Source organism: Magnolia sinica, chromosome 16 (assembly GCF_029962835.1).
Source record: "Magnolia sinica isolate HGM2019 chromosome 16, MsV1, whole genome shotgun sequence".
Classification (NCBI taxonomy): Eukaryota; Viridiplantae; Streptophyta; class Magnoliopsida; order Magnoliales; family Magnoliaceae; genus Magnolia; species Magnolia sinica.
In genome coordinates, this window is record NC_080588.1 from 67,710,848 (window position 1) to 67,734,817 (window position 23,970).

Genomic DNA, 23,970 nt, shown 5'->3' on the forward strand with positions numbered 1-23,970 from the left:
CATCTGGAGGGCCACAAATCAAGCTGATATTTGTTTTTTTTTTTTCCTTTCATCCATGTTCTTGTGACCTAGCCAATAGGTAGGATGGCAATAAACCTCATAGTGGGTCCTAGCAAGTTTTTAATGTTGGCTTACTGTTTATTATGGAGTGGTACACCGCAGATTTGATCTACCTCATTTTTGGGCTTATTGACGCACGATGAACGTGGTGATATCGATCACCATCTTCCTCAAGGATAACTACTCCGAATCCACGAAGCTTCTCTAGACTCCTCATGGAGATTTCTCGATTGCATGAGAAAAAAGTAAGAAAAATAGAAATAAATTCTATAAATTTCATAATTTGATTAATTAATTTTCTAATGTGTCTCCTTATACCATTAATAAAGAAAAAAAAATTCAAAATTTGTAATTATCAAAAATAGCAAAATTCTAACTCTAATAAAAATCTTAATAAATTCTAAGAAAATTCTTCTAAAGCCTAATTTCTAAAAATAAAAATTCCAAATAAACTTTTACTAAAAGAGTCCTAGTATAATTACAAGTTATTTCTAAAAAGGAAGAAAATCGAAAAGTCTAAAATAGAAAAATATTAAAAATTCGAAATTACTAACAATAGTAAAATTTTCCTAAAAATTCGTTTTTGAGCTAAAAGTGAGTGTTTTTTGATGAAATGGACAGATGTGACCCATTATTATAGGTCGGTTCATCTTGGATGACCCATTTCAGTAAAGATTGATGGGTTGTGCGTCCCGTAACGATACCCAGATCAAAAGTTACAATCAATTTACGGTCCACCTTCTTTTAACCCAACCATGCTAGGAACGTATCTATGACACGTTCTACATTGGACTCCTTCACTTGAAAAAAAACTCATCCTCGAGTTACTCAAGGGACTTGGCTCCTGATTCTAAGATAACTTCTGACGCCGATGTTTATTAGTCATTTTCTTGCACTTGGCATTAGGCTCTTGAGATGACATAATACATGTACTCATGCTTTCCTTAATTTGATTAGCATCGATCAGTTCCTTAACTTCTACCTTTAAGATCTTGCATTCTTTATAATAATGTGGACAATTAGGCAGACTTACCCTTGGTACGAGATCAATGTAGTTTTGTATATCTTGTATGGGAGGCAATTTATTAGGGAGTTCATCGAGTACAACCGCCTTGAACTCTTGCAACACCGGTTCCAAATACTCTGGGATGTTCACAGGCTCTACATATTTTTTCTTTTCAAATAATGCATATTTTCTCAGATTGTATAACAAAAGCCTGTTCAATTATGAAAGAATGTCCCTCCACTTTAGAAGTCTTGGGTTGGTTCTCCGTTCCCACATGGGCCATATGTTTGCTACGGATGAATCCTGTGGCTTGTTGCAACTCCGTTTCGATGCAGTCATCCCTCGCCAACAAATAATGAGATTTCTCTACACATCCCCTTACTGATTGGTTATCCTGCCAATAATTTTGGTTTTATTGGAGTGATACATGATCATAGTTGTTAGGGAGGAATTGCATGCACAATAACTTCTTCATCTACAACCACGTGCGGATTGACGCATTTATCTGTCTCGTCCGCTCGAGTTGAAGTTGTTCCCACAAAGCTGAAGCTCTGCCCGTCAACTTGTAGGGCACGAGTTTAACTTTCTTTTCTTCCATGATGTCCATGTGGTCGAAGAAACATTCAACTTTAAATAGCCAATTAAGGAAATCCTTGAAGTAGAGTTGACCATTGAAACTATGAAGATCGACTTTCATCTTGAATTCTTGATCCGTTTGATCTATCTGATCAATGCCTCGTATAGGATGTTGTGGAATCATGTCGTTAGATCTCACCTTCTTAGGAGTGATCCTGTGGTTCACTGCTAGCATCGCCCTACGATCAATGCGATTATGAATTCCAACAATTGATGGTGGCGAATTACCACCATGAACACGGAGCTGCCCTACGGCATCCGTTATGTGATCCGCCATGCGATCAATGAAAGCCTACAGCCCTTACATGACTTGCTGATTCTCTCGGTGCACCGCTTCGAAAGATGTCACCGTTAAAGGTAAATTTCCTGGAGCACTGTCCATGGGATTATTGCCTGACCCGTTGTTAGAAACCATAGATCCAAGAAAAAGCCTTGCTCTAATACCAAACCGACGCAGGGATGAACGTAATGAGGTTGATCACCGTCTTCCTCAAAGATAACTACTCTGAATCCATGGAGCTTCTCCGGACTCCTCACAGAGACTTTTTGAATCCACGAGGGAAAAGCAAGAAAAATATAAATAAATTCTATAAAATTCCAAATTTGATTAATTGATTCTCTAATGTGTCTCCTTACACCATTTATAAAGAAAAAAATAAACCAAATTTCGTAATTACCAAAAATAACAAAATTTTAACTCTAATAAAAATCCTAATTATAATAAAACTCTTTTAAAGCCTAATTTCTAAAAATTAAAATTTCAAATAAACTTTCGTTAGAAGAGTCCTAGCATAATTACAAGTTATTTTTTAAAAGGAAGAAAATCTAAAAATCTAAAATAGAAAAATATTAAAAATTCAAAATTACTAAAAATAGTAAAATTTTCTTAAAAATTCGTTTTTGAGCTAAAAGCGTGCCTTTTCTAATAAAACAGACAGATGTGACCCATTATTGTGGATCGGTTCACCTTGGATGTCCCATTTCAGTAAAGATTGATGGGTTGTGCGCCTCGTAACAATACCCGGATCAAAAGTTATGGTCAATTAACAGTCTGCATTCTTTTGGCCCAACCATGATAGGAACGTATCCGAGACATGTTCCACATCACTTATGCCTTGAAATGACCTAAAAAAAATGGATGAGCAGATAAAACATATACATCATGGTGAGTCTCGCAAATCTTTCTAGCATCACACAATGCTAATGTTGGTGCAAAATTAGGCCGCCCTACGATGCATGTGTTACACGAAAAGAAACAATGGAAAGATACGTTCACCGTTGCTTTTTTACCGGGTGATCATGATGATTATGTGAAATACATTCAGATCATTATATGAAATTAAAAAAAAAAAAAAAAAAAGTCAAGGAGGCCAAAAACTAGGACAATTTGAGATTCAGGTGAGCTACATCGAGGGAAATAGTTTGGAGGGTAGGCATTGCCTTGTACACCTTTTTCCAATCTGTGGTCCACCTAATTCGATGGGTATGGCTTTTGAGCCCTATGCCTAAAATTAGGTCACAGGGGTTGGTGTAAAATTTAGAAACACATCACGGTGAGGCACTGTAAAAGGCAAAGTAGGCTTTTCACCGTGGTAAATATCCAAACATCAAAGCATCTTCTCATAATTTCATATATGTTCTGAGAACATAGTATATAGAATATATTCAGAGGAATGTTCATATAAAAATTCCTTTAGAATAAAAGTAAAATTATTTGGCACAGATGCCCAGATACGAACCCACTACCTCAACATGAGAGCTGCCTACTACTGTCAATGCAATTGGCATTTCGGAACGGGGATTTCCTGCAAATCCTTTCGCATTAAGTTCCGGCGCTGGAAACCTAGGTGGGGCTTACTGTGATGTTTGTGAGACATCCATCCCGTTCATCCATTTTTTATTATCTAATTTTAGGACTTGAGATAAAAAATGAGCATGATCCAAGACTCAAGTGGGCCGCACTGAAGGAAAAGGTGGGTATAGAAATTCCTACCGTTGAAACCTAACTGGGGTCTACAGTGATGTTTACATGCCATCCATACCATTCATAACGTCATTCATACTGGGATGAACTGACAACACAAATATTACATGGTTCAAAACTTCTGTGGCCATACGAATATTTTGACTGTGGACGTTCAATCCTCACATTTTCGGCCCACTAAATTATTGGATCCGGCTCATTTTTGTCTAAAAGTCCTAAAATGAGCTCACAAAATGGATAGATGGGGTTGATTTCTCACAAACATTACAGTGGGCCCCACCTAGGTTCCTAGCAAAGGAACTTCCTGTGAAAGCCTTTCAGGAAATCCGCGTCCGGCATTTTGCAGCATATATGCTAAGTTCTATAACTGAGAAGGTATAAGGCCAACTGGTTGGACCACAGTTACCGTCTAACCAGCTGAGTCTCTCGTTGGGTGGACTGCACCAGGGAAAATGGCCGATAGTAACTGATATAATTAAGAAATATATATAGGTATATCCTATTTAATGAATGGATTGGCCCAATTATGCGCAGATGGTATCCTAGTGGTGGGTCCCACTTTTTGGACGGGTCAAACATATACACACATGACAGGTGGAAATCGATTCACTACTTGGGTCAATCAAGAGGCATGGTTTTAATACTCGAAAGAACGAGTCTCATACAACTCGTCCAAGTCGACTTGAATTTAGTTTGATGACTCTCGTCCAAGTCGACTTGAATTTAGTTTGATACCATGACTCGCCCTCCTGTGTCACCCCCGACTCAGGTGAGTTGAGTCGAGTCAAGCCAATTCAGCCCCAACTCCAATGAGTTGCAGCTCGACTCAGGACTGGGTAAGTCCATCGGGTCATCTAACCATGTCTATTACGCTTGGTATGCAGGCACTCTAACCGAACAATCCTAGCCTCTAATCCCTAGACTTGTGGAAAAGGGCTGTTGGAATTTTTTTATTTTTGACTATCCATTAAATGTCCACCAATCCGATAGCTAGATAATCAAATGAGTGTAATTTTTATTTTATAATATATCCAAGTTGGAACACTTTAAATTGAAATGCTTGTATTCTAAGTATGATATATATATATATATATATATATATATATATAGAGAGAGAGAGAGAGAGAGAGAGAGAGAGAGAGAGAGAGAGAGAGAGAGAGAGAGAGAGAGAGTTTTCGCAGGGAAGGAAAGCCTTTAACGTGAAGTTCTTGCACCGAAAACCTGGGTGGGGCCCACCATAATGTTTGTGAGAAATCCAACCCATCCATCTATTTTGTGAGATCATTTTAGGACATAGGTCCAAAAATGAGCCAGATCTAATACTCAAGTGGGCCAAAAGTATGAGGATTGAACTTCTACAATTGAAATATTCGTGGGGCCACAGAAGAATTAGGCTAATACTTGTGTTCTCAGTTCATCCCAGTAGGAATGACGTTATGAACGGTATGAATGGCATGTAAACATCATTGTCGACACTGGGAGGTTTCAACATGAGGAATTTCCCTACCCTCCTTTTCATTTAGTGCGGCCCACTTAAGTATTGTATCATACTTAGGGCTGTACATGAACCGAGTTAGCTCGGTTAGCTCTCTCGACTCGACTCGAAAAGCTCAATTCGAAACTAAGTTAGAGCCGATTTTTTGAGCTGAACTGAGTTCAAGCTTGCCCGAGCATGACTCGACTCGAATCGAACCCCGACTCGAATCGAACTAGTTTGGTGGCTCAGTTACTTTGATATTGATGTTGGTCACCAAGTGTTTGATGAAATGACTCGACAAAGTGTCGGCTGGAGGCAAGGAAGGTATGTGTATGAAAAAAATACCCCTTTTTCTTGATTTTGATGTTGCCTACAAGGCGTTTGATGTAATACCGGTAAAATACCTGCTGCTGTTTTACATAGATGTAGGCGTTTGATGTAATATTGGTAAAATAGCTGCTGCTGTTTTACATACAATAAGAAATTGAAAGTGCACTCCACGTGTCTATGAAAATGCTGCATAGGCTCGATCTTAGCTCAAGCTGGCCTGATCTGCTGACTAAACTGAGCCGAGCCGAGTTTGAGCTGGGGTCCGCTAGTAGCCGAGTCGAGTCGAGATGTGCCAAGCTCGACTCGGTTCGACTCACATACACCTCTAATCCTACTCACTTTTGGTCTTAAGTCCTAAAATGAGCTCAAAAAATGGATGAACGGTGTAGATTTTTAACAAACATCGTGGTGAGCCCCACCTAGTTTTCCAGCGCAGGAACTTCTTGCGATAAGGTTTTTGTGGAAATCTGGGTGCGTCCCTCTACTCGCCCATGATGGCTAGTGGTTTGGGGGAACGGATTGGCTACTCCCCCATGAGATCATACCATAAAATGATATGGAAGAATGGGTGGACGATGTGGATGAAACACATACATCATGGTGGGGCCCACAGAGCACCGACCACTAGCCATTGGCTAATGGCAGGGGGAGTAGCCAATCCCGTTCTGTGTAAATTGAGTAGAGATCAAGTGTATGATGGCCCCACCATCAGGGTTGGAAATTCAGCAGGCAGTGTTGTCGATTCCAGCAGAAAGTGTAGCTAGCCCTGATGGGTTTTCGGGCTCGTTCTTCACTGCCTGTTGGAGTCTTGTAGGAAAAGATCTGCTAGATGCTACCACCTTCCTATTTCAAGGTGGCCTTCTCCCTAGAGCGGTTTCGGCATCTTCGATATGTCTTGTCTCGAAAGCGGCCTTGCCTACGAAATTCTCTGACTTTAGGCCGATCAACTTATGTAACTATCTGTACAAGCTTTTCTCTAAAGTTATTGTAGCCAGGTTGGGTCAGGTCTTGCCGCTTCTCATTTTAGCTGAACAAGAGGATTTCGTGCAAGGAAGATCGATTGCGGAAAACATTGCGCTCTCCCAGGAGCTGTTTCGAGATTTAAACAGGAAAGTGTAGGGGGGTATTACTTATGCAAAAGTTGGATATGGAAAAAGACTATGATAGGTTGGATTGGTCTTTCCTTAAGCAGGTTCTCCCCAGATTCGGCTTCTGTACCTCGTGGATTGCTCTAGTTGAGAAATGTTGGGCGAATTCTTAGTTCTTGGTGCTAGTCAATGGGGAGATATTAGGTTTATTCAAGTCCTCAAGAGGGCTGCGGCAGGGGGACCCAATCTCACCAAGTCTGTTTATAATTGCGACGGAAGTTCTTAGTAAAAGGTCTTAAATCTCTGTGCATCCAGGGTCGTTGGCAGCCGTACAAGCTTAGGACTGGCTATCCAATCATCTCCCATTTACTCTACGCGGATGACACCCTTTTATTCCTCAACGGGGTCTCGCGTCCTTGAGGGCATTGAAGATGTTCCTTGATGATTATCAGCAAGGCTCGGGGCAAAAAGTGAACCTTCGGATGAGCGCTTTCCTTCACTCTCCTAAGCTTGCCGAATCTAGGGTGAGAGCAATTGAGTCGATTCTTGGGATTGCTAGGGTGTTAGGGGTGTTCACGTATCTGGGCGTCCCTTTGGCTATGGGCAGGCCGAAGGTAGCATTATTCCGGCTGCTGCTAGACCAGGTGGAAGGGTGTATCAGGGGTTGGCAATCCAGGTGTCTATCGTAGGCAGGGAGGGCAGTCTTGATTCGTCATGTATTGAGCAGCATTCCGATCCACTCCTTGGCAGCAGCCCATATCTCGGCCAAAGTTCTGTAGGACCTAGAGAAGAAATTTGTGGCGTTTTTCTGGAGCTGGAATGAAGGGAAAATAAAATGCCACTGGAGAAACTAGAAGTCTATTGCGGCCCCAAAGGAGGAGGGGGGACAGAAGCTTAAAGATTCTATGTCTACCTTTCGGTTGAAGATGGCCTGGGATATCAGATTTTCGTTGGCGAATAGCCTCTGGAGCTCATTTATGTCTGTTAAATATAACAGCGACTTATCTTTGTTTGACCTGCACAGTCCAGTGAGTTTTAGCTCCCCTTTGTAGAAGAGAATTTATACCTTTATCCTGATAGCGGAGTCTTTCATTCAGTGGTATTTGGGAGACGGTAAATGCAGATTCTGGTTAGACAATTAGTCAGGACTTCGTCCGCTCCATCGTTTATCTTCAGCCCCTGTGCCACCCAATCTTCTTCAGCTGTATACGGATTAGGTGCTAGGTAAGAATGACCCACTCCATCCTTCGACAACCTTTAATTTCTTACCTCAACGGGTTATCAATTTCATTTTTCAGTAGGGATTCTGCTTCTGAGAGGGAATGAACTCTCCTATTTGGCCTTTCTCGGCGTCTGGTATGTTTTCCATCACTTCGGCCTGGGAGAAATGTCGTTCGCCCATGCCTAATAGAAGTTGGGCGTGTGGGGTGTGGCATGACAAACTCCCGCCGAGAATCTCACTGTTTACCTGGAGGGTGATTATGAAAGCGACCACAATGGATGAGGCTGTCCAATCCCGAGGCGTCAGTATGGCGTCCAAATGTGTGTGTTGTGTCTGCAATTTTCAGCAGAGCCACTCGACTGAGTCCATGCCTCATCTATTTCTGAACAGTTAGCTTGCAATGGCTACGTGGCCCTACTTCGGCCGGATGTTTGGCGTCCACGTTCTGGAGACGGTGTCAGTTGAGGCCAGACTTGCTTAGTGGTGGGCTGCTGCTGCTTCAGGTTCGTCGAGATCAGCGGTGCATAAGCTGGCCTTGTGCATTATCTTATGGAGCATCTGGAAATGCAAGAACGTAGCGGTCTTTGAGGGCATTTCCCCGTCGGTTGCTAGTGTTATCGCTAGAGGCAAATGGTGGCTATCCATTATCAGTGGTGACAAGGGGGAGGAAGATTCAGCGGGCTTCCATGGCATCCCGGTTCCGTCTGTTCACTCAGCGACAAGCGCAAGTAACAGCCACTCATGGCCACAATCCCCTCCCCATGGTGGTGAGATGGGACAGACCGCAGCCAGGGTGGGTGAAAATCAATGTGGACAGCTCGTCACTTGGCAACCCAGGCAACTCCGGTGGGGGTGGCATTTGTAGAGATGACAAGGGAGAGTTTCGGTTCGCGTTCTCCATAGGCTATGGCATGGGGTCAAATGTTAACGCGAAGCTGAGAGCCATCATTGATGGTATGGAGCTGCGTATAGGCAGAGGCTTTCAGAATGTGATTGTGGAATCGGATTCCCAACTGGTGGTCAAGTTTCTCTCTGGTTCCACTAACCCCAGCTGGAAATGGGGGTACTGGATCCAGAGGATCAATTGCATTAGATGGAGTGGAAATTTTAAGTTCCTGCATACTTTTAGAGAAGGTAACTTCATGGCTGACCAGATGGCACGAGCAGGGAGTGTGGAGCAAGGATGTGCGTTGGTTCTGCGTCAGGCTAGCCTTCCGGCCAAGGTTAGAGGTCTTTTATTTATAGACAAAGTGGGGCTTGGTTCTATTAGGGAAGGTTCTAGAGTCAACAGGGGTCGTGGCTAAGTTTTTTAGTTTTTGGTTCTTCCTTTGAGTGGCCTGTTTGGGCTTCTTTCTCTCCAGTTTGTATAGAGCTATGCATAGTTTCCTGGTTTTTACGATAGCCTCCCCCTGGGTTCTTTTTTCTCCTGGGGGATCCCCAAATGTAATTGGCCTTTTTTTTTAAAAAAAATTTATAATAATTTATGGAAAGCTCTTTCATTAAAAAAATAAAAATAAAAATCTGCCATTTCTATGGGCCCTCTGGAGTCCCATATGGGCATCTGATGACATCAATATCCTACAACCAGGATTCGAGAGCTGAATATTGCTGACCAAGGCATCATCTATATGGGATGGGCCCACTAGTTGGAAATATTGGCCCACATAGCCATTGGTGGATCTTTGTTTCACTCTGAGTGAGGGTCTATTATCGAGACCCTCCATCATGGTCATGCGCTTGTCATCTTGCCGCTTGAGAACATCTAGGCATTGGATGCAAGGATGTTGGTAGACAAGGGTCTCGCCATACTGGTTGAGATAAACAACAATGGTTCTTTTCACAGGGATGTGATCACCCACTCACTGAGGTGAGCCATGGTCGAAGAAGAAGATGAAAGCTTTAGGCTCAGATCGATAGAAATGAAGGCCATTTTCAGTGATGAGAAACTCCATGACAACTACGTGAATGAATTTATCAACTTCAATTGAAAAGAGCAAGACAAGCTCCAAGACAAAGCGAGCAACGGATCCAAAACAATGCAATATTCTGTTGTAAGCATTCCATATTGGATAGTGAGGAACCAAAATAAGGAAATGGAATGTCAAGATGGAATCATGAAAAACAAAAGAAAATACGCATATAAAGAAAATGTTAAAAGTTCAATGGTTAGACAATAAAAGTTATTTTTCATAAATAGGCATTTATATTATCTTTCACAGGAATCCACATTTTATCTACTATCACACTTTGGAAAAAAGTATCAAAGTCTCTCATAATCCATATGGTATGGTCTGTCAGGGCTAGTCTGGAATGTAAGTCATTTTACTTAAGTTACATATACTTCGAATAGCTTAATTATCTTGGTTTCTACTTATCCAACTGATAAAAATATTTAGTAAATGACATATTTTTAAGTAGAAAGTGGATTTTTTTTTCCAATATTAAATAAATAAATTTTAAATATATTCAATTAATCTCTCTCCTCTTTCTCTCTCTTTCATTTTTTTATTATTTAAAATTAAATTTTCTTCCAATTTGTAAGTATATATTAGTGTTCCTGCATCCCAATTATAAGATTTTGGGACTGATATTATGATTATAACATACCTGATTACTTCTAATAAATTATGATTTTTATGCTCAGCAAGGCCGTTTTGTTGAGGGGTATAGATAGATGATGTTCGTGATTCAATTTTTTATCTAATAAAAAATACACGGAGTCTTTACATAGGTGTTCTTGGGCATTTTAAGAGTGAAAAAACTTTCAAGTTGACCAATTTGTGTCTTAACATATCTGAGAAAGGTTTTTACTACAGATGAGACTTTCATTCTACTTTTCATAAGGTATAGCCATGTAAATTTTAAATACTCATCAACAAAAGTAATAAAATACATATAACCAAATATAAAGGTAACTAGGGCAGGACCCCACATATCGGAGTAAATCAAGTCAAAAGGCAATGATGATTTATTCTTATTGTATGGATAAGTGATAATATATTTCAGAAAATATATATGACACTATGAGGGAAAGGGGGTGAAATACAATTACACAGGGCCAGATTTAGTTGGCCATGCACATTTGAAGATCGCAAGGGGTGCCACATGAGAAGGAATCATCTGAAAATGGAAGTACACCCATATACAAAGGTATATTATGTAGCTGGCCCCATCTAAAAAAAGAAACATATCAAGACAAGGCCGTTAACTTATCGGACGCTGATCCTAAAAGCCCATGAACCATATGCAAGGCCATCGCCTCTCTCGATCTATAAAAGCAGTATAAAATGAAGAGCTCCGGGCTCTCGGCAATCCAAATCAAATGACTCTTTTTAGCTCAAAGCTGCCCTTCAATCTTTTATCCCCGATGGACACTCATCTTAGCTTAGCCTAATTTTAGCCTCTCCACTTCTGCCCAGCACCATTACGCAATAAGTCTTGATTGATTAGCATAGTTTAGTTTTGTTTCCACTTCCAACATATTATCGTAGCAAGTTGGTTAAATTTAGGTAAATATCTATGATCCCGTCGTTGAACCCCTCTAAATCCCCAAGTCCTCAGTGATTTCTTGGTCACATCTTGCTGACTAAAACTATGACAATCTCAATTTTTCCATGACCATCTCGTGAATTGCCCAGGTCCGAAAGATTGTCTGATCCACGTTGATCTTGTTCGCTATAACTACCATTGATAACTTCTTCATCTTCTTCTTCTTTTTCTTTTTGCTTTATTCATGCACCTTTATATGTTAATTATACTGCAACTTCATTCATATTAAGAAAATTGGCATTTAGCCTTTAAATTCTTGCATTTACTTTCCTACTTTTTTTTTTTTTTAGACAAATACTGTAATAAAAAGTCATTGCATTAAGGAAAAAAGAATCCATCCGAAGTACTAACCCTCCCATTCATAAATCGCTTGATCTCCTTGTCAATCAGTGGTTGAGTAGTTCAACCAATCTTCACGGATTTGTCCTTAGTCTGTCTATTTTGACGCTTGGGGTCACAGGACATTCGGTTCAATTAGAGTAAGTACAACTCTTACACCCCAGTATATACGTACTCACATACACTTAAACGAGATTGGGCCATTTGTTGCACGTGTAGCCATATGTCTAAATTGAGTAATAACAACAAGGTCCGTTTGGGATGTCCGTCATTCATCATTATGGGCTAACCTTGGACATGAATTGTTCATTATGTGAGCCCACCTTCATGTGGGTCATCCATCATGTGAGGTCTACTTTGTTGTTAACATATGTCTTAAATCTGCAAGGAATTCATAGTCGAAGGTTACGTAGACAACACATGGACTGCATAAATTTGAGGCGGTTTCCGGACTATTCTAAAGTTGGAGCGAAAGGGGAGTTTCCTAAACTATAAATAGGAGTTCCTAGGGCTATTCTAAAGGATGTTAAAGCTTTCTAAAGGTATTCCAAGGGTTCCTAGAAGGGTTCTAGGGTTTACAAAGGGTGTAGCAAGGGTGAGATTCGAGGTTGTTTGAATCGGGTAAGTCCTTTCACTTTGTAGTTTCTATTTCATAGTGGATCTTTGTCGCTTTGTGCTGTGGTTTTTTCCTGCAAGGGTTCTCTACGTTAAATCTCTGTATTCTCTTGTGATTGCTTGACGCCATTAGATTGCTATCCTAGATCCATATCTGTGTGATTCTGCAAGTCAAAACCCCAACAAGTGGTATCAAAGCTATTGTTGGGGCATAGATCTGAATCTGCAGGATTAACAACAATGGGAAACACGGAGTTTGATATTGAGAAGTATTCAGGAAAAAATAATTTTGAGTTATGGGAGATTAAGATGATTAGTCTATTAACCAAGCAAGGCGAAGTTAAGGCTCTTGAGGAGTGGAAACTGACTATGAAAGATGAAAAATGAGAGACTCTTGATAGTAATACTTTAGCCTCCATCCATTTATGTCTCACAGATGAGGTTCTCTGCAATGTCATGAGAGAGAAAATTGCTGCTAAGTTGTGAGTGAAGTTAGAGGATGTTTATGCGAAAAAATCTTCTGAAAATTGCCTACACTTGAAGTCACAGTAGTATACCTTCAAGATGGCAGAGGGTGGAGATCTGGAGGCTCGCACAAGCAACTTTAATAAATTGGTTTGCAAATTACTGCATATGGAGGAAGTGATCAAGGATGAAGAACAAGCATGTATGTTGTTGAATTCTCTTCCGGTATCATATGAGTCATTCAAGGACACGAAATGTACAATAAATAAAACCCTGAGTGCCGACACCGTTATCTCAGCTCTTCAAGGGAAAGCCATGAGAAAGTGTAACAGTGACATGATGACATCTTCGGATGCACTGATTACGAGAGACAAGAATTTTGAGAAAGGTACAGAATCTTCAGGGTCAAGATCTAGGTCCATGGGCAAAGGCAAAGGTAAGTTAAAATACTGAAATTGTGGGATGGGAGGACATGTGAAGAAGGATTGTACAAATCCTAAATTTAAGAGAGAAGACTCTGAGGCTTCATATAGGGAGGTCGACGCTGTCAAGTCGGATGGATAGAGCAGATGTGATAGTGATGTTTGGTTTATGTCTACGATCAGACACTTTTACGATGATCATAAGGTCGAGTGGATTCTAGACATAGGAGCATCTTTTCACATGACTCCTCATCGGAGTTGATTCACCAGTTACAGAGAGGGCGATGGTGGACATGTATTTATGGACAATGACAGTGCTTGTAATATTGTGGCTGTTGGTATGGTGCATATCAAGATGTTTGATGGGACAAAGCGTACCCTGACTAGGGTGAGGTACGTTCCTGACATGAAGAAGAGTCTGATTTCTCTCGGTGCACTCGAGGCTATAGGCCGCAGGTTCACGGGTATTGATGGTGTCCTTAAGGTATCTAAGGGGGCACGAGTAATCATAAATACATAATGACTCGGTAACATGTATAGGTTGATCAAGAACACTTCAAAAGGTGGAGCTGCAGTAGCTATAGCGGATTCCACCTCTGCACATGTGTGGCATGTTGGGCATGACCACACGAGCGGGCAGGGCAAGAAGGATGTGACACGAGGACAGAGATACAGAGTAGGTGAAGCAGCCACCTGTGAGAAGAATCATACAACATAATCGCAGGATATCGGCGAGGTACATGAACGACTCAAATATCGCATATGCTCTCGTTACAGGTGAATGGGATCCATCTACTATTCAAATGACTCTAAGTGAGCCAGGTGCTGAGAAGTGGAAGGTAATTATGGGTGATGTGATGGACTCGTTATACCAGACTGACACATGGAGCTGGTGGAGCTTCTAGTGGGCTGAAAAGTGGTTAGATGCAGCTGGATCTTCTAAGGGATACAACATAGATACAGAGCGAAGTTGGTAGCGAATGATTATGCTCAGAGAGGAGATCAACTTCTCAGAGATATTCGCGCCGACGGTATAAAAAGTGTCTATTAGATTCGTATTGGTGCTGGTTGCCAATGCGATCTTGAGCTGGAAATGATAAATGTGGAGTTTGAACTTCTGTAGGGAAAATTGGAAGAGAAGATCTACATAAAGTAATCAGAGGGCTTTGAAGTTTAAAGGGGCTGAGAAAAAAATTTGCAGGAGGTCGTTGCATGACCTGTCACCTAGGCAATGGTATAAAATTTGATTCCTTCATGGTGAGTCAGGAATTGTATGTTGATGACATGTAGATCGATAATAATAACTTGTCTAAAATCAATGTACTAAAAACTTGGTTAAGTGAGACATTCAGGATGAAGGATCGGGGGGCTGCATAGAAGGTTGACGGCGGTGATATTCATAGAGACTAGAAGAGGAGTAGGTATTGGTAATCACAGGTAAAATACCTTGTGTAGGTATTGATTAAGGATGTGATGGACCAGGCAAAGCTGGTGCGCATTCCCTATACAGCTCAATTCAAGGCTTTCTTTAAGACATGTATCAAAACATATGAGGAAAAATAGGATATGTCTCATAAGCTTTATTCGAATGCAGTTGGTAGTGCATGTCATGGTTTGTGTTAGACCGGTGATTTCACGGGCAACCGGTGTTGTGAGCAAATACCTTGGTAACCAATATTAGGTGGCGGTGAGATGGTACAGAAGACTACATCTTAAATTTTGAGAATACAGTAACAAAGTTGGAAGAGTATGTGGATTCAGATTGCGGAGATAGTGTGGAATCCAGGAAGTCGACTTTAGGTTACTCGTTTGTACCAGTGGGTGGAGTAATTAGTTGGATGTCCATGTTATCCGACAGGTGCTTGAGGAAGGAGGCATAACACTAGACAAGATTCACACCAGCGTGAATCTGACAGACATGCTCACCAAGGTTGTTTCTAAAGAAAAGTTCAAGTTCTGTGTAACTTCTCTGGGCTTAGCGATGGCATAAAAGAGGGACGAAGTGTGCACGAGAAGCGTTAATTGCAGCTATGATACGATGCAGAGATAAGAGAAAAGATCAAGAAGCTACACGTTTGAAGATTGAAGACATGGTGGAGATCGTTATTAACATATGTTTTAAATCTGCAAAGTTCGATTAGCCCAGGGAAAGTTCAACTCGAAGTCCAGCAAGGAATTCTCGAGGTCTTCGACCAGTCGAAGGATAGGTTCGACCAGTCGAATGTTACGTAGACAGCACATGGACTTTGTAAATTTGAGGCGGTTTCTGAACTATTCTAAAGTCGGTGCGAAAAAGGGGTTTCCTAAACTATAAATAGGAGTTTCTAGGGCCATTTTAAAGGATACTAAAGCTTTCTAAAGGTATTCCAAGGGTTCCTACAAGGGTTCTAAGGTTTGTAAAGGGTGTAGCAAGGGTGAGATTCGAGGTTGTTTAAATCGGGTAAGTCCTTTCACTTTATAGTTTCTGTTTCATAGTGGATCTTTGTCGCTTTGTGCCGTGGTTTCTTCTTGCATGGGTTTTCCATATTAAATCTCTGTGTTCTCTTGTGATTGCTTGGCGCCATTGGATTGTTATCCTAAATCCATATATGTGTGATTCCACAGGCCAAAACCCCAACATACTTTTGATGTAGATTACCCATCATGGGGCTCCAGCTTCAGTGTGAATCATCTAGGCCACCTTTGATATGGGACTGTCCATCACATCATGTGGAGAGATGATTTTTGTTTAAGACAATAGTCTATTTATAAAATAATGATTTATCGAACTAATCTATTTATACAAAAATGATTTATCAAACTAACTTTTATTTTAAAAATAAAAGGGAGATTTTTCCATATGACCCCTTACCTCTTCAGCTAGGACCCAAAACCTCTCACTTTTAAACTATCTTAAAAAATCACATGTATATTTCATACATTGCATGCAGCTACTTAAACTAATGGATACTTAATAGATGGAGCCGTTAACTATAGAAAAGTGAACTTTATTATAAATAATGTTGTTTGACCCTTTTTTCTTGGTGCCAAATGATGGGACTGCTATCCCTTTTGCAAGGCAAATTGTGTCCCGGCCCTGCCTTGTAAGGAAATCCATCTAAGAAGGGGTCTAACTGGGGCTCTAAGGTCTACCGTGATGATTGGGTTTTATCCACTGTTTATCAATATTTTCAAATCATTTTAATGTATTAGGCCAAAAATGATGCAGATCCAATTCTCAAATGGACCATACCACACAAGAAGCAATGGTGATAATGATGCCCACAGGTGAAACTTTTGTAGGAACCACCTTGATGTTTAATTGACATTTAACTTGTTCATAAGGTCACATACACCTGGACGGAGGGAAATTACAAATATCAGCTGGATTCAAAATTTCTGCGGCTCCTAAGAAGATTTTAGTGGTGCGAGTTCAATCCCCACTATGTGGTTCACTTGAACCTTGGATTTGTCTCATTTATTTAGTTTATACCCTAAAATGATCTTTCAAAATTGACGAAACCCTAAAATAATCTTTCAAAATAGACGATAGCATAGATAAAACCCATACAACACGATGACCCTGCAGAACCCTGCCCCCATTTGAGCCGGTTCATTAATCGCGTAAGGACACATGAGGACAGATGGGTCCACATGAAAGTCTTTGTACGAAGATAGGTACCCTGCCCCCATTTGAGCCGGTTCATTAATCGCGTAAGGACACATGAGGACAGATGGGTCCCCATGAAAGTCTTTGTACGAAGATAGGTGGGTCCACATGAACGTTCCTCATAAGGTGGGCCACACAGTAGAAAACAAAGCACGTCTTGCATCGACCTAATTTTTTGAGACGTCCACTTTCTTAATGATCACACCATCTATGTAGTGAGATGGACTCCATACAAATACCAGTGGGCAGGCTATGTTCTGCAAGGAAATACAGGGAATTCGGCCGCAGAAAGACGAATTATATGATGCTAGGCGTGAATATTTGTACGGTATACATGGGTTTTCAAACTGGTAAGGGACGCCCATAGTTCGTTAATTCAGCCAATTGGTCTTTAGCGTCTCACCATAGATTGAGATTTCACATAAAATCTTATAAATGGTGAAATTCCAGCCACCAATATTATGATCTTTTCCAGTTGAACTTGGACAGTTTATTGTATTTCTTTTATTCAATGAATGATCACTAATTCGGGAACGGATTGGCTACTCCCCCTGCACCAATGGCTGGTGGTCGGTGCTCTGTGGGCCCTACCATGATGTATATATTTCATCCATGCCGTCCATCTATTTTAGCAGATCATTTTATGGTATGAGAGAAAAAATGAGGTATATCCCAATATCAATTGGAGCAGGTTACAGGAAACAGTGTTGAATGAGCGTAGACCATCAAAAACATTTTGGGGGCCATAAAAGTTTTGGATCAAGTTGATATTTATTTTTTCCCCTTCATCGGGGCCTGTATGACCCAATCAATATATTGGATGTCAAATAAACAGTACAGTGGGCCTTAACAGGATTTTAATGTTGGATATCCAATCACTGTTGTTTTCATGTGGTGTGGTCCACCTGAGATTTATATACCTCTCGTTTTTGGGACCAGGCCCTAAAATGATCTTTAAAAATTGATGAACAGAATGGATGAAACGGTCCCACAGAGCACCGACCATCAGCCCCGGGGCTAGTGTCAGGGGCAGTAGCCAATCCGTCTCCCCTCCCCACGGACGCGGATTTCCTGCGAAAGCCTGTCGCAGGAAGTTCCTGCGCAAGGATGTAGGGTGGGGCCCACCGTGATGTTGTGAGATAGCTACCTCGTCTATCCGTTTTTTTGATCTCATTTTAGGAATGCAACAAAAAATGAGTTGGATCCAAAACTCAAGTGGGTCACGCGAGAGGAAACCGTGGGGAAAGAAATTCTGACCGTTGAAACCTTCCCGGGCAATTCAACTTATGTTTATATGCCATCCAAACCGTTTGTAAGGTCAATCCCACTGGGATGAAGTGAAAACAAAAAAAAAAAAAAAGAATAAGAAATTCCGATACAAAAATTTTATGGCCATAAGATTATTTCAACGGTGCTCACTGAATTCCCACTGTTTCCTCTCGCGGGTGGAGTTCTCACAAACATTTCAGTGGGCTTCACCCCGCATCCTTGCGCAGGAACTTCCTGCCAAAGGCTTTCACAGGAAATCTGCGTCCTTGATGTCAGTGACAAATCCACTCTGTCCATCGGACTCCCCACCATCCGCAGTGACATGTGCCAATATGAAAAACGTGTGTGACTAATCTACCAAATAGGTGGGGCCATCGTGATGTTAGTGACAAATCCACTCCGTCCATCGGATTTTCCATCTTGTTTTAGGGCATAGGCCCAAAAATGAAGCAGATCCAAAGTTCAACTGGACACAGAACAGGAAACGGTGGGATTGACTGATCACCGTTGAAATAATTAGGGCAACCGATGGCTCATTTTTAGCTTTGGTTTTAGTTTTCGGCCTAAAAATGAACTGGAAAAACAGGTGAAAGGTAGATTTCTCACAACGTCAAGGTGGGCCCACTTACAGTCCAGGTTAGGTTGGCACCTCAACCAGCGTCAATCGATATTTGACATAAAGGTTGGCTGCACATTTAAGTCCAGAAAGTGACGGTTGCTCCACCATAAGTGGGCCCCACTGACTTTTGGGGCAAATTCTGCCGACACATTTTAAGGACATGGACTCAAAATTGAGGCTAACCCAAAGATCAAGTGGGCCAAACGAACATGAAACGGTAGGGAGGCGGGGATTGAAACGTTTGTGGGCCAAAGGTTTTTGTGAAATAGTTGGATTAAACGCTCACGATTTTAGCATATTGTAATCATCATGGAATTACTTTGAGCTTTGAATTGTGTTGATGCAAAAAATCTGATCCATCATTTTTAGAAGTTCAAGCATTTGCATAGAAAGAAAATAAAAGATATACTAGTTATGATTGATGTCAAAGTCAGGCTAAAAATTTGAGTCTAATAATATCAAGTTAGAGATTTTGCATACCTTTACAAATGTCAGCAATGTATTTATAACCTTTTATCTTTCTTATTGTGATTGATTTTCAAAAATTCTAAGCCAATATTTTGGAAGCTAATCCTATCCTAGCTCTTCTAAAGTTGGTAACTGAAGCTAATATTATTTTTCAGCTCTCGAGTAATCTATAGTCTTTAAGACTATACATCTGGCTAGTCCATTTTTAGTCATAAAAAATTATCTTATTTTTGTTTTGTACTCTATTATTATTATTATCATTTTATTAGCTTGTTAGTACAGACTGCCTTTGTTGGTATATACCGAGACCGTAGTGTTGAAACATGGTTATCTTCACCCGTTCTATCACATAAGCTCCTATCTTATAATGAGCTAGTTAACCAGAAAGGTGAATTTCTCACAAACATAAGGTGAATTCATGTATGCCAAAAAAAATTTAAACTAGCGACTGCTACAAGCAGGTAAAAATAAAATGAGATTAGTTTCATCAGTCTAACAGTAAGAACCATAAGCGAGTTATAGAAAATAATTTCTTCTCGCCAATGCAGAAAAGGCAGCAGCTCATCTGGAAATTTTTTTACTTTTTATCACGTGATATTTCTCGGGCCTATTATTTTCATGGCACGGATGTTCATGAAGCTAGCATACAGCTGGAATCAGTGGGTTTTAGCGCTGGACCTTATCAATTCTCACGTAAAATAAAATAAGAAATGGATTGTGTCCCATCCTTTCCAAAACCAAGATTAAAAATTTAAAATAAAATAAGAAGTGGATTGTGTCCCATCCTTTCCAAAACCATGTTTCCAAACGGAGGGATTGTTTAATACACCTAATGAATATGATCTCACGATATACATCCAAGCGTGCATGTTTTATAATCGTAATCTCAGCAAAATCAATCTGCACCGTCCAAAATGTTGTCTCTAATTGTGAATGTTTTATAACCAAAATTCACACTGAAATCCAAGTGAATCTGAACCATCCGTTCTCTGTTTATAAAAAGATTGTTTACCACCATTTTGCCGCAATAGTTGACTCATCCATTGTAAACTTGGCATACATTTATGTCAATCTAGACTATCAAAATCAAATGTTTGAGATTGTCGGATAGACTGTGGGCTGTCCATTGACTCTAATGGTGTGGCTCTTTTAACGATCTGGCTCTAATGATTTTTCTATATGGTGATCCTTCTGATGGGGCCTATCGGTTTCATGGTACGGATTTCCTGCAAAGCTAGAGCGTAGGCTGGAGTGAGTGGGTTGGACCACAGACCAGGGTATTTTTGGCCGTACCTTATCATCTGTCACATACAATAGCCGACACTATCCGAAAGCATGATGCCAAACGGATGACGCAGGAAGTTCCTGCGCTGGAAACTGAGGTGAAGCCTACCGTGATGTTTGTAAGGAATCCATTCTGTCCATCCGTTTTCTGAGCTCATTTTCGGATGTCAAATAAAAATTGATAAGAATTCAACACTCAAGTGGGCCGCACTACAAGAGAAGGTGGTTAGGAAAATTACTACTGTTGAAACCTTCCTGGGATCGACAGTGATGTTTACATGCCATCTATACCGTTCATAACCTCATTCCTACTGGGATTAACTGAAAACACAAATATTAACGTGATTCAAAACTTCTGTGGCCCCATGAATATTTCAATTGTGGACGTTCAATTCTCATGCCATTGGGCCACTTAAGCAATGGATCCGGTTCATTTTTTCCCTGATAACCTAAAATTAACACAAAAAATGGATGAACGGGGTGGATTTCTCATAAACATCGCAGCGGGCCTCACCTGGGTTCAATCCGCGTCCGATGATTTGTGGATGATTTGTTTAATGCGTCGAGTACTCGGACGTGGATTTCCTGCGAAAGCCTTTCGCAGGAAGTTCCTGCGCAAGAATGCTGTGTGGGGCTCACCATCATGTTTTTGGGAAATGTACTCCGTTCATCCGTTTGGTGAACTCATTTTAGGAAAATTGACCAAAAATGAAGTGGATCCAAAACTAAAGTGGGCCATACAAGAGGGAAAGAAATACCTACCGTTGAAAGCTTTCTGGGCTCCACCTTGATGTTTATATGCCATCCAAACCGTTTATAAGGTTATTAACACAAGGATGAAGTGAAAATACAAAACAATTAGCCTGAAACAAAGCTCTTATGGTCATAAGAATGCTTCAACGGTTCTAACTGAATCCCTACTGTTTCCTCTCGTGTGGCCCACTTGAGTCTTGGATCCACCTCGTTTTTTGTAGCTTGTCCTAAAATTATCTTTCAAAACGGATAAACGGAGTATATTTCCCAAAAACAATGGTGGTGGCCCCACCCAGCATCCTTGCGCAGGAACTTCCTGCGAAAGGCTTTCGCAGGAAATCCGCGTCCCGAGTACCCATAGGTGGTGAAATTCCACTGAGGCGTGAGTGGGTGGCGGTGTGTGTGCGGGTGTGTGTGTATATATATATATATATACACGGAAACGCTCACCTGCGAACAGTTCGTACGTACCACGTACCAACTTTTTTGAGAACCCATCATACGTGAGGTTGATCCAAAATCTGAACCGTTCATGTGAAGCAGCACCTCGTGAAACCCCCGATGCCCAAGATTTACTTTGATCTAAGACTTTGATGGGCCATGGAAAATGAAAATAGTTTCCTCCCTTGATTTTCGTTTCTCTTTGCTATGGCCCACCATAATTTTAGATCAGGGTGAAAATTTTTCATATGGGGTTTCATGGGATTCCGCATCACATGGACCGTTTAGATTAGACACCCATGGCACGTGTGTAAAGGATATATATATATATATATATAAAATGGTTCTATGAGTGTGTGGGGGTGTGTGCGCGTGTTATACATATATAAAACCAAGTGCTTCCTCTGTTCCCTTCCAAGTGCGTGGTGCGGAGTGTAGATAAGGTGGGGCCCACCCTTCAATTGCATTTGGTAAGCCATGCCTGATGGAATGCATGTGGTGATGCTTCCATGGCTGGCTTTTGGTCACATGATCCCATTCCTTCAACTCTCCATAGCCTTAGCCAAAGCTGGCATCCGAATCTCCTTCCTCACCACTCAAAAAAACATCCCAAGGCTACCCAAGATCCCACAACATCTAACGGCTCTGATCAATCTGGTGGAGCTTCCCTTGCCGAAGGTGGACGGCCTCCCTGAAGGCGCCGAGGCCACTGTCGATATTCTCCACGGGAGTGACGAGTACTTGAAGAAGGCCTACGATCTCTCCTACCCCGCCTTCAAGAAGTTCATTACCGAAGAATCGCCGGACTGGATAGTCCATGATCTCTTCCCCAGTTGGGTGGGCAATGTTGCAAGTGAATTCAACATCCCTCGTGTCTTCTTCTCTATTTGTTCAGCTACCGTAAATGCATTCTTTCGGCCGGTCGCAGACGGCGTAAAGAAAAAGTGGCCATCACCAGAGAGTCTGGCGTCCCCGCCTGAGTGGTTTGAATTCGAGTCGTCCGTTGCGTTTTCGCCCCATGAGACCGCTGGCGTCTACCGTGGGCTTTTCAGCCCAGATGCATCGGGCTTCTCAGGTATGGATGGTTTAGTGTTATCACTCCAAGGGTGCTCGGCATTGGCAGTTCGGAGTTGCAATGAGTTCCAAGGGGAGTACTTGGGCTTACTCAAGAAATTGCTCAAGAGACCGGTCATTCCAGTCGGATTACTTCCACCGACGCCACCAGAGAAGAGAGAAACGACCGACCCCAAGTGGGCAAAAACACTCAAATGGCTCGATGAACAACCCAACAGATCGGTGGTGTTCGTTTGCTTCGGGAGTGAGTGTAAATTTAAAAGAGATCAAGTGTTTGAGATTGCACTTGGGCTTCAACTCTCCAATTTGCCATTTCTATGGGCCCTCAGGACTCCCATATGGGCAACCAACGACATCGATACCCTTCCGCCGGGATTCAAGAGCCAGATCGGCAGTCGTGGGGTTGTCTATATGGGTTGGGCCGCTCAGTTGGAGATACTGGCCCACCCTTCTATCGGCGGATCCTTGTTTCACTCTGGGTGGGCGTCCGTCATCGAGACCGTCCAATATGGGCATGCGCTCATCGTATTGCCGCTTGCGAACGTCCAATCATTGGATGCGAGGATGTTGGTGGACAAGGGTCTGGCTATAAAAGTTGAGATAAACAACGATGGGTCCTTCGACAGGGATGCGATCGCTCGGTCGTTGAGGCTGGCCATGGTTGAAGAGGAAGGAGAAAGGTTTAGGCTTAAATCCATAGAAATGAAGGCCATTGTCAGTGATCAGACACTCCATGAACACTACATGAATGAATTTATCAACTTCCTCAAAAGCTCCAAGACATAAAGGGCAACTGATCTGAAATAAAATGTAAAGATGTGGCTGTTAGCATTCCAAACTTTTATATGATATGATTTGTATTTTCAGGGAGCTTTCCCATTGAATGTGAACTTAGTTCTGTATGATTATGGTTGCTTTAATCCAGCTGTTGATCTTACAGCCCCATCATTGGTGAATAATGGGGGGTGATGTTGGCCTTTCTTTTTTTTTTTTTTTTCTCCATCACAGTGGGTGGACATCATCCCAAAAATGAAGCAGATCTAAATCTCAGGTGATCATTCTGATGGCCGACAGTGTTGGCGGATGTCTCTGTTTTTTTTTTTTTTTTTTTTTTTAAATTTATAAAATTTAAGAGAACATTTTTATTTATTTATTTTTTTAAAAAGGGGATTAATCCCATGTATTTTTGTTAATTTTGTTAATTTGAAACAAGGATGTAC

The 23,970-nt window shown here is 41.3% G+C and overlaps 1 protein-coding gene across 2 annotated transcripts; it reads left to right on the forward strand.

Annotated features, from left to right (window-relative positions):
• The first annotated feature begins 22,122 nt into the window (after nt 1–22,122).
• On the forward strand, nt 22,123–23,652 carry LOC131229562 (putative UDP-rhamnose:rhamnosyltransferase 1). Of its 2 annotated transcripts, XM_058225563.1 has the most exons (2): nt 22,125–22,508; nt 22,605–23,652. In XM_058225563.1, exons 1-2 carry the CDS (start codon nt 22,154–22,156, stop codon nt 23,534–23,536), a joined length of 1,287 nt encoding a protein of 428 aa, XP_058081546.1. In that variant the 5' UTR covers nt 22,125–22,153; the 3' UTR covers nt 23,537–23,652. The 2 variants fall into 2 exon arrangements, with proteins under 2 accessions (XP_058081545.1, XP_058081546.1); XM_058225562.1 differs by having other exon boundaries at nt 22,123–23,652.
• The last annotated feature ends 318 nt before the right edge of the window (nt 23,653–23,970 follow it).

Coding starts and splice junctions, on each gene's coding strand:
- LOC131229562 (XM_058225562.1), top strand. CDS start 22,154: ATGCCTGATGGAATGCATGTGGTGATGCTTCCATGGCTGGCTTTTGGT.